Consider the following 10,965-nt stretch of genomic DNA (forward strand, 5'->3'; position numbering starts at 1 on the left):
TCAGAGGCTGTAAATCTTGAAGAGAATGCTCATCTTTGTCCTGTGGAGCAGCTGGTGGTTTTGAATTGCCATCTCTGGGTTGGTAGTGCAATTCCTTTTCCACTTGTCCGTGACCAGGATTCAAAGGCCGGAGAGTCATGGCCTTTCTGCTTGCAGTCAAGTGAGCTTCCACCATAGCTACCACTGGACATCAAACTAACCAGATCATTAACCTTCTAGTGGGAACCAACACATAGCTGATCCTCCAGTGGACTTTCCGAGATTGTAAATCGCACTGTGGAGGTGGCCCAGCTTTTTCCTGTGGAGCTGCTGGTGGAATTGCACAGCCACACAGACCCCACCTTTGGGTTACCAGTGCTACTCCCTTCGGACTGCCCTTACCGGAACTCACAGGATTTGACATGTAAGAAAGTGAAAAGAAGACCAGAATAACATCCTCAAGTTTACCCTTGATCTATTCACCCTGTACCTGTTAGCATCTTTTTCAGAAATTGCTGGTCTTCTAAATTCAGCTTGACTCTTGCCTCTACCATTTAATTCTTTCCCAAGAGGAATTTAGGGATGATGTTGCTGGGATTGAAATAAGTGACTATAGATTAAAAGGCTTTGCTGGAAACATTGCTGATTTTTGCCTCTTAGCTCTTCTTTTTTCAAACACTTTTTGCCTCTTTCTTTGCATACCCCTCATTTATTGTGTTTGTCCTCCAGGAAGCAACTATCATCTTGTGCCAAGATGTCGGGAATTGGAAATAAAAGAGCAGCTGGAGAGCCTGGCACATCCATGCCCGCAGAGAAGAAGGCAGCTGTCGAAGATGCAGGGACCACTGTGGAAACGATTAAGCTCGGAGGTGTCTCCTCTACGGTACGTGGAAACAGTACACAAGGGCACTTTTCTTGCCAGTTGCAATCTGAAGCTGAGAATTTGGGAAGTCTACATTCTTCATTCACTAAGGAATACATTACCAGGTATAAGAGAAAATTGAATGTCTTAAATCATTGACAGTGTGGTGACGGGTGAGGATCTGAAGCCAGATGGCCTGGATTGACCATCATCTCCACCACCTTTTGCCTGCATAACCTTTCATTATTGTCCTTATAATTTTTTCTCTTTGTAAAATGTAGTTATGGTACTTTCCTCATTAGGTCGTGAGAATAAAATTGGAGTCTATGTAAGAAGTATTCTGTCTGACATACTTTGGGCATGTTGTAAGAAGGAACCAGTCCTTGCAGAGGGACATCATATTTGGGAGGTTGGAAGGACAGTGAAGGAGAGGAAGACCCTCGATGAGAAGAATTGACTCAGTGATTCGGGTAATGGGAGTAGGTGTGTCAGAGACAATAAGATTGGTTCAGGGTACGCAGTGGACAGAGGGAGTGGATTCAAACTTGGACCCACCTCTGCACCTTTGACCCACGTCTCCAGGTACTGCATCGCTTCCCCCGCCCCAGTCCGAGACCCCGCCGCCAGCTCTGAAATTTGGGGCCCTCGGGCCAGGACTTAAAGAAAACAAAAAAACAAAACAAAAAACCACACAAAAGAACAAAAACACATAGACCAAATTTATAGCATTTTTCAACCTCACTTGAAAAAGTTTCCAATATTGAAGATTTAGTTTCTTTTGACTACAAACTGCACTTTGGCCCTACCACATTGGTCCCACCAACTTAAGCAAAAGGGAGGTACTGGACATCTCGATACAGAAGTAGTGACATCAAACCAAGAACCAACTATCACCTTAGTTTTCAAAAACTCTTCCATTTCAATGTCTCGAAAGAAGCAGGGTACCTCACTCACCACGCAAGCCCAAAACAAGATATCTACCCCCCAAAATGACACAGTAGTAATGGATTTCATGAAGCCAGAAAGTCTGATGGAACTTTCTGATGCAGAATTTTAAAAAAAGATGATTGAATGTTTTCAGTGGATGAAAAACAAACTTGAAGAATTGCAGGACACTACAGTTGAGATTGGCTCAGGGTAGAGTAGGATTCAGAGTCGCAGGCCACTTGACAGCACATAGCAACAACAATGTAAAAGTTACAGCACAGCCTTTAACAAATAATACTTCTTTTTAATTTTATTTTAATTTAATATTTTATTGGGAAAAACATATTGGGGGTACAAGGAGGTGAGGGTTGGGGGCAGAAGGGTGAGGATGGGTCAGGATGCAGTTGCAGAGCTGCACAGTTTGGTCGGTGGGGGGAGCAGGTGAAGGAAATGATGAGGGTCCAGTGGGGACCAGATGCTACAGAGGAATGACAAGCATTTCCCAATAGTAATTAAACCAACTGTCTTATTGATTTGGGAATTGGATGCCGACTCTCTGGCTTCTTCATGCTGAACAGGGGTGTAGATATAAAGGGGGGAAGGGAGGACGCTTTATCACCTTACTGGTGGTCTTGGGTTACAGCTGCTTGCCTTCTTGCTCCTGAGGGCCGAACAAATAATACTTCTTAAATATGAATTACCAATGGTTAATGTTTGGATAAATAATATGAGTACAGTGGTGGATAGAATAGATACTGTTATCCTTGCTCTTTGGACCTTCAAGTTTCATTACACTATTATACATTGAAAGCACACTGTATTGTTATATATCAGATGTCAGAAAATTATCATTTTGTAGTGGATCTGGTTTCTTTATTTTGAGGTAAGCCATAGAAACAAGGTATTAAAAATACTTGAGATGTAGAGCTTAAAAGAGCTTCATTTATTCCTTTAATTATGAAACAGATTCAGAGAAGTTGATTTTTTCCCCAGAGTAAGAAAGAATACTAGGAACATTCAGAGCAAATGGTGAGGAAGGGCCCTTTCTGAGGTTCATGGTCCACTGATTTTTTCCCTCCGTTGTTTGAAGATTGTGGCTGGAGACAGTAACTCCTCTGTGCTTCCAGAATCTGTTGTGAACCACCTGACATTATGCTTGATGTGGAAGCATTGGAAGTGTGGATGGAGCTGTCCACCACCAATGTGCTGAAATCCAGCAGGCCAATAGGACATATTATGGGACATAAAGGTGTGTGCTATGGTAGACAAACACTAAATGTCTTAGTTAGCGGATATTGCCATAGAAGAGATACTACAAATGGATGGCTTTAATAGACATTTAGGAAGTTAAAAGTCCCAATTCAGAGTGTTAGTTCTAGGGAAACTGCTTCTTTCTCTGTCATTGTGGAGGAAAGTCCTTTTTCCTTCGGCATCTGCAGGCTTTCATGGGATCTGGTCTGTTTTAGTGACAAAGAGCTTTACCATGAAGATGCCCAGATTGGAAAAGATGCATTGTATTCCTGTTGTTATATTTTTTTGGGACTGAATGTACACACTCTGTCACCTTCACAGAATCATTTTTCTCCTTGAAAAAATAAGAGGAAATACTCTGTGCAATAAAAGATATTAAATAATACATGAGATAAAAGCTAATAAATTCCATACCCTTGGGGAACTCTCCCCCCTTATGTCTAAATAAGGCTGTGATGAGATTAGAGAATCTGCATTAACTTTTAATCCTCCTGAAGCTACATAGTTTACTAGACCTTCGGGATTGATTACATAGCTTCTACATTGTATCATTATATACATGTGTTTTGTTATTGAGTAGCCTCAAGTTGGAACCATAGTTGACCTTCAGTAGGTTTTTGAGGCAGTAAATTACTCAGGAGGAGAGTGCCTAGTTCTTCTTCCATGGAGCAGCTGGTGGGATTAGAACTGCTTAACTTTGGGTTGGCAGTTCCTTATAACTAAACCACCAGAAGTCCCTGTGTATTTTGAGGTGACACATTCAATCTATGACACTAGGGCAATACCTTGATGATTGACCTCTCTAATGGAGGTCGTGTTGACACAATTTGCTAATGAGTTAGAAAATCACTTGAGGATTTTAGAAGTATGGCGTTTCCAGCAACTGATGTAGAAAGCATATGAGTGAAACAGATTGGGGGAAGAAACTGAGGTTCAGTCCTGGAGTTTGATTTTAGACATATAAGTCGGTGATAGTCATTATGTCTCTCTGAGTGGATAGGCAGTCGGATGTAGTAATCTGGAGTTTGGGAAGAGGTCTGAGTTTCCTTTAAATGGCTCTGCAATATTTTCATATCAAGAAGATGAGAGGGGAGTAATTAACTGACAGCAAAAGGGTCCAGTTAGCTAGGAGGAGACTAGAGAGTGGGGGTCTCGGAAGCCAAATGAAGAAAGTATTTCAAGAAGGACTTGATCACGTGCTGCTGAGGACTGAAACATGCCCATTAAGTTTAGCAATGGAAGATTCACTGGAGACTTACCAAGACGTGGCTTGGCGGAAGAGTGGGGCTTATTGCAGCAAGTGTAGGATAACACGAGAGGGCAAACTAGGGAAAAGAGGCGGGGCAGAGAGAAATGTGGAAATGAAGGAATGTTTTTGTTTGTTAAGATTGGCAATATTACACATGTTTATCTGTTTACTGATTTGATAGGAAAAGTTGATGTAGCAGAAGAAGGTGTGGTGTCTTTGCATGAATGCAGTGGCTGGGTTGACAGCCAGAAGGAAGGCCAGGCTGTGGGTGCATACTCAGGTTGGTAGCTGTGGTTATGAGACATAGGTGTGGATGTTCTCTTCTGATTGCTTTTATTTTTTTTCCCCCAGTGAAATCAGAAGCAAGATTCGTCTGAGAGTGAGGATGGGGGAGTAAGTTTTGGAGGTTGGAAGAGACAGGAGAAGGTATGAAGTAGTCTTTTACAGAGAGCATGGGTTAGAGAGCTATATTGGGCCTGCTGGGCCACTCGGAGGATCCTCTTGTGATTTATGAGTTTAATGTGAGCCTGATTGGCCTGGAGCTTTATTTTTGTCAGTCATATTATCAGCTGAGTGAAGGTTGTCTTGGAATAGTTGGAGAGTTTGGTGTTTCTCAGAGTGGCGAGTGTTGTTAGGAGGCAGGGTGATGAGGGAGCAAAGGAGATGAAGTTGTATCAAAGGAGGTAACTACTTTAATGACTCCTGGATTCAAGTTTATAATAAAGAAGTAAGTGAAAAAGTGAGAGGAATAATGGAGGGCTAATGGTTCTGGTGGCCTATGATAAGGAGCTGTGCTGCCAACCTAGAAGCACTTGGTTTGAATCCACCAGCTGCTACGCAAGAAGAAGATGACCAATGTGTTTGTAGATCCTGAAGAATTCTTGCTAGAGAGAGTGCTTTGGGAGAATAAATGGTAGTTGTGGAGAATGGAGTATTTGAAATTGGGTTGACAGAAGATGTAATAGGGAGTGCTGAGAATAAGAATAACTGGGATTTGTTGGCTAAGGTAGAGGAGGACAAAGTCATTAGAGGAGATGAGGTCAACACAATCTAAGATATTGGACAGATTATGTGGTAGTTGAAATGGTAAAAGTAAGAGTGGATTGGATAAAATGATACAGTGAACTAACTAACTGATACATCTTCAACCAACGTGGGAAGTGACCTGCTCATTTGTAAACGACTATAAGACAAATGGTAGACAAGTGGCAAATGGTAGACAAGGGCATGTACAGCAAAATGAAGAGTTTTGAGAGAGGAGAGTAGATTCAGAGTGTCATTGGAAAAGGAAGACAGCCACTTCCTTCCTTGTTCAATGGTTCAGAGGATGTGGGAGAAAACACCCAAACCTTGAGAGTGCTGCAGGGGGAACAAATTCTCATCCAGGCTTTCTTTAGCGTAAGGAAGGAAAGTGGTGTTCAGAGAAGAGTTTGAGTTTATGTTGTTGTTGTTATGTGCTGTCGAGTCTCTTGCAACTTGCAGCGACCCTAAACTCTGTCCTTCTTGCAACTTGCAGCGACCCTAAACTCTGTCCTGTGCCAGTCGCACTATCTCTGATACACCCATCTCGATTACCCCAGTCACTGAATCAATCCACCTCATAGAGGGCCTTCCCCCTCCTGCGCCGTCCCTCCACCTTCCCAAGCAGTTTCTCTCCAAGGACTGGTCTCTCCTTACAGTATGTCCAAAGTATGTTAGACGAAGCCACAGAATCCTTGCTTCCAGGGAGCCACCTGGTTTAACCCTTTCCAGGATGAATGAATCTGCTTGTTTTCCTCACAGTCCATGGTACCCTCAATACTCTTCTCAAGCACCACAGCTCAAAGGCATCAGTTCTTCTTCTATCTTCCCTAGTCATTGTCCAACTCTCTGATGCATAACAAGTGATTGCAAAGACCATGGCTTGTATCAGACGCACCTTAGTCTCCAGAGAGACACCATTGCTCTTCAGTACTTTGGAGAGGTCCCTCACAGCAGACTTTCCCATGGCAATACGTCTTTTAATTTCCTGGCTACTGGTGCCAAGTGTGTTGACTGTAAAGCCAAGCAAACTAAAGCTGTGAACAATCTCAATCTCTTCACCATCCATCTTGATGCTGCCAGTTGGTCCAGTGGTGAGAATCTTTGTCTTCTTGACATTGAGCCTCAATCCATATTGAACGCTGCAGTCCTTGACCCTCTGCAGCAAGCACTTCAGGTCCTCCTCAGTTTCAGCAAGCAGGGTTGTGCCATCTGCATAGTTTATTAATAGCATGAATATCGCTATAACTGGTTTTCATGCTTTTAGTACTGTAGCAATATGGGGACAGCTGAGACTAATGAGAATAGCTAGGATTTGTTGGCTAAGCGATATGGGGACAAACTTGTTAGAGTAGGCGTTTGTAGTATTAATATTATAGCTAGTGTTAATATCAGTAATATGATTTATACATTCATAGTATTAATAAGTTGATATTATAGAGAAACTACTCCACCGCCAACCCAGAGATTCATGATTTGAAGTCACCAGCTGCTCCCATGCTATTTACAGCCTCTGAAAACCCCCTGGAGGATCAGCTGTGAGTTGGTTCTGACTTTCCAGTACACAACAATAACAGGAAACTATTAACTCTTGTATTATATTAATGTTTTAGCCAGAACAGATGAGAGAAAAGTGAAATAAATTGTTGCCGTGATCAATCCCTTGTTAGAGCATTCTTTAATTCCAAGATAAAGTGTGTGTGAAAGCCTTTCTGCTTTCAGTTCCCCCTTGTCCTGGGTCGTTTACAATATTTTAGAACTCACCTTGAAGATGAACCCCAGAAGTCATCCCAGCTCTTTCCCATCTTCCACCTCCTACTTTTACATGTCTTGGCAGTCACTGCACTGCAAAAAATTTAACATTGTCCTCGAGAAAAGGATGGGCATTCTGCTCTCATAAAGATTCATAGCCTCAGGAACCTGATGCGGATTGCTTTGACTTGATGGGAGTGGATTTGGTTTGACTTTTTGGTATTCAAGTTAGAGTGTCATTTTGTAAAGACGTTGACATCTAAGTCCTTGCCGTGGAGTAAGAACCGACTCATAGCTAACCCTGCAGTGGGTTTTCAGGAGGCTATAAACCACACAGAAGAAGATTGCCCATCTTTCTCTCTTTTAGTTTAGCCGTGCAATACCCTGTGGATTCCGCCAGGTACCGTCAAGTCCAATATGACTCAGCGACCCTTTGAACAACAGATCTGATAGCTGTGCCATCCTCACAATCTGACACACTTGAGCCCATTGCAGTCACTATGTCTGTCCATGTTGTTGAGGGTCTTACTCTCTTTTGCTGACCCTCTGTACCTCTTTCCTAGCATGATATCCCTTTCTGAGGAATAGCCTCTCCTAGCAACATGCCCAAAGTATGGAAGAGAAAGCTTCACTATCTTTGCCTCTAAGGAGTACTCTGGCTGTGCTTTTCCCCAAGGCATGTCTGTTTTTATTCTTTTGGCAGTGCATACTTTCTCCAACCCCACAATTCAAAGGCATCAATTCTTCTGTCATCCTTGTCGTTCTTCTGTCCATCTCTCAGATGCTTAGCAAATGATTAAAAAGTCCATATCCTCCTAATTAATGACCTTATCTAGAAGCTCTTACTCCGTATCCTGAGAGGGAGAACAGTCAGATATTTGGATTAATTTCGTTCACTAAGGTAAATGGACTAAGGGCAGAGAAATGAGGGTTCTGGTAAGTAGATCTGTGAAAGAGGTATAGCCAAGCTATGAAAGGATAAGTTGGCGTGACTGAAGAGGAGCACTCAAAATTCTTGAGGTCTGGATGAGGGTGGATGTTGGGAATAAGGGCATGAAATGCCTGGAAAGAGAAGATTTTATTTGAAGAACAGCAAGTTGAGACTTAAGAGTTCAGAGGTGGTGATGTTATAGTTAGTAAATGATTCCAAAATGCGACTTTTGAAACCATTGCTTAAATAGTATAGGAGATAATAACTGAATTTGAAGAAGCCCAGAAGCAGCCAAGCTAGATGCTTTAGGGTTAGGCGGTTTGTCCAAGTGAATATTGACGTCACTGGAGATGACAGCAGGGATGGAGTAGATGGAGTAGTGGAATCAGGAATCAGGTCTCGATAAAGAAGGACAGTGCTCAGGAAGACAACAGTTGTGGTCCAAGTAGCAGGTAATCTAGCTGGACAACAGGATCAAAGTAACAGCACTTTGTGGCTGTATGTGTGAATAGCTGAGGTTCCAGGGCATGTTCTTAACTCATTATTATACACCCTTTCTGACTGCACCTACTTTGTATTTACTGTTGTTGCGAGATTTTTATTTTAATTGAATAACTTTATTCACAAGAACTAGTTTGTGAAGTAATAAGATCTTGTTGAGTTTGACGGTGGATTTGAGTCATTTCTTGTGGAGACTAATAAGATTGGTTTTCTGGGGCAGGAGGAGCTCGACATTCGAACACTGCAAGCCAAAAATCGCAAGCTGGCAGAAATGCTGGATCAGCGGCAGGCTATTGAAGATGAACTCCGTGAGCACATTGAAAAGCTGGAACGGCGACAGGCCACTGACGATGCCTCGCTATTGATTGTCAACCGGTACTGGAGTCAGGTGGCTAACAGTGCAGAGTTTTGAGTCTTCTAATTCTGTTTTAATCTTTATTTTTCAAATTTGTTTCTTTTTGATTTTAAAAAATTATTGTTGTGCATACCTTTCTTCAGTTTGATGAAAACATCCGTATCATCCTTAAACGTTACGATCTGGAACAGGGCTTGGGAGACCTCCTCACAGAGAGAAAAGCCCTGGTCGTGCCGGAACCGGAACCCGACTCTGATAGCAATCAGGAACGGAAAGATGACAGAGAGAGAGGTGAGTGTGCGGGAAGGGCCCACTGCCTGTCATCACAGAACTTTGCTTTGAGGCTGTTCAGTGGAGGGGAGAAATGGATTGTGACATTTCCAGTTAGATCATTTCAGTGGACTTCGTTTTACCCTCTGTGTCCTCAGGGGAAGGACAAGAGCCAGCTTTCTCTTTCCTTGCTACTTTGGCGAGCAGTTCCAGTGAAGAGATGGAATCTCAGCTGCAGGAGCGTGTGGAGTCGTCCCGCAGAGCAGTGTCTCAGATTGTCACTGTCTACGACAAATTGCAAGAAAAAGTGGAGCTCTTATCCCGGAAGTTGAATAGTGGAGGTGAGATGAGAACCAGGAGTTGGGGAACCTCTACTGTAGCATGAAAAGTCTTATGAGTTCACTTTTTTTTTTTTGTGAGTTCACTTTTAGTGAATCCTGGTTTCAACCTCACCATGTTGATATTTTATCAGTGTTTCATATGATATTTAGGCTGAGCCACTTGACAGTCCCATAAGAAGTTGAGGAAAGATTTTATCAGTCTTCATTTGGTACTTTAATTCAAGGAAACATTTTTTATGTTCTCTCTTTTTTTTTAAATTATGTCTTCACAAAGAGCTCATTTTAAACTTGTTAGGTGATCTTTGGCTTTAAAAACATAAATATATGATTGGACAAGTGTCTATTTAAAATGAAAGTATGGTTAGAAACAATGTGACTGTTAAGTGCTAACATATTATTTTGTATTTGCATAGTATTTTTAGCAGAGTCATTTGTGACATAAAACTCTGCTCAAATGCAAATATATGTCCTTATGCTTTCGACAAGTCATGATCCAGTTGCAATCTTAATTTCTCTGATTGCCATTAAGATGTTTAACCTTTCATTTCTGAAAGAAGTGATCAGAATTTAATAGACTACAATCCTAGGTGATGACTATATTGGAATTCTTTTATTCTAATTTTGTTTTTAAAGATAATTTAAATTTTCAATAGAATCAAAGCAAGCAAAATGAAAAGGTGTGTAAAAATCATCAGGAAAAGTAATTGGACTGACAGGGGATCTCTTTTGCATTTTAACTAGTGTTTATATATTTCTTTATTATTCAGATAAAGAGACTTTTAAAAATGTATGCATCAGAATTAATAGCATTCTGTTTAAAACATTTCTTCCATCTCACGTGCCAAAGCGCCAGCTGAACTCTTTCTCTTGGTGCACACCTTGGCTCACTCTGTCTTTTTTCTCTGATGTTTAGCATTGCCTGGTATGTAATGAGCACCTCAGTCACTCTGATTGAATGGCAATCCTCCCTGTCATCTGATGGAAGCAGAGCCTTGTGTTATTTCTTTCTTCTTGGCTCATTAGGGGATACCTTTACATCTCAATGACTTACATAGTGTGCAATATGTAGACACCGTGTTGGTGTTAAATTGTTGGTGTTCTAAATTAGTTTTAATAGTTGTGGTGATGGGGTTGTGTACTGTTGAGTTGGAACCGACCCATAGCTGACCCTCTGGCAGGTTTTCAGAGGCAGTTAAATGCATGAGAGGAGATTTCCCATCCTTCTCCCTTTAGTAGTAGCAGGTATAATAATTACTACAAAAGAGCTAAAGCTAACAGTATAATAGTATTTTGGGATTTTTATGACCTGCATTTTAAGGTAAAGTTTAAGTTCAAAGTTAACATTCATTACAAGTTAAAAATAGCTAGGCTATTTATAATGAAGAAGGCATTGATAAATTTCATGTTCTCTAAGAAATACAGATGTGTAAAATGTGAGCTCAAGTATCAGCTACTTTTTTTATTATTATTATTAAATTTTATTAGTTTCAATGAACATTCACAGGGATTCTGGGCTTTCACTCCTTC

The 10,965-nt window shown here is 41.4% G+C and overlaps 1 protein-coding gene across 1 annotated transcript in view; it reads left to right on the plus strand.

Annotated features, from left to right (window-relative positions):
- Window positions 1-718: 718 nt before the first annotated feature.
- RNF20 (ring finger protein 20, E3 ubiquitin protein ligase) overlaps window positions 719-10,965 on the plus strand; it is a 28,563-nt gene continuing 18,316 nt past the window's right edge. Inside the window, exons 1-4 of the mRNA XM_006886893.1 lie at window positions 719-862; window positions 8,693-8,860; window positions 8,971-9,118; window positions 9,256-9,438. Coding sequence (XP_006886955.1) covers window positions 734-862; window positions 8,693-8,860; window positions 8,971-9,118; window positions 9,256-9,438 — 628 coding nt within the window. The 5' untranslated portion in view covers window positions 719-733. The remainder of the gene's footprint in view (window positions 863-8,692; window positions 8,861-8,970; window positions 9,119-9,255; window positions 9,439-10,965) is intronic.

This window comes from Elephantulus edwardii, unplaced genomic scaffold, assembly GCF_000299155.1.
Source record: "Elephantulus edwardii isolate Elephantulus edwardi_28Jun2011 unplaced genomic scaffold, EleEdw1.0 scaffold00052, whole genome shotgun sequence".
Classification (NCBI taxonomy): Eukaryota; Metazoa; Chordata; class Mammalia; order Macroscelidea; family Macroscelididae; genus Elephantulus; species Elephantulus edwardii.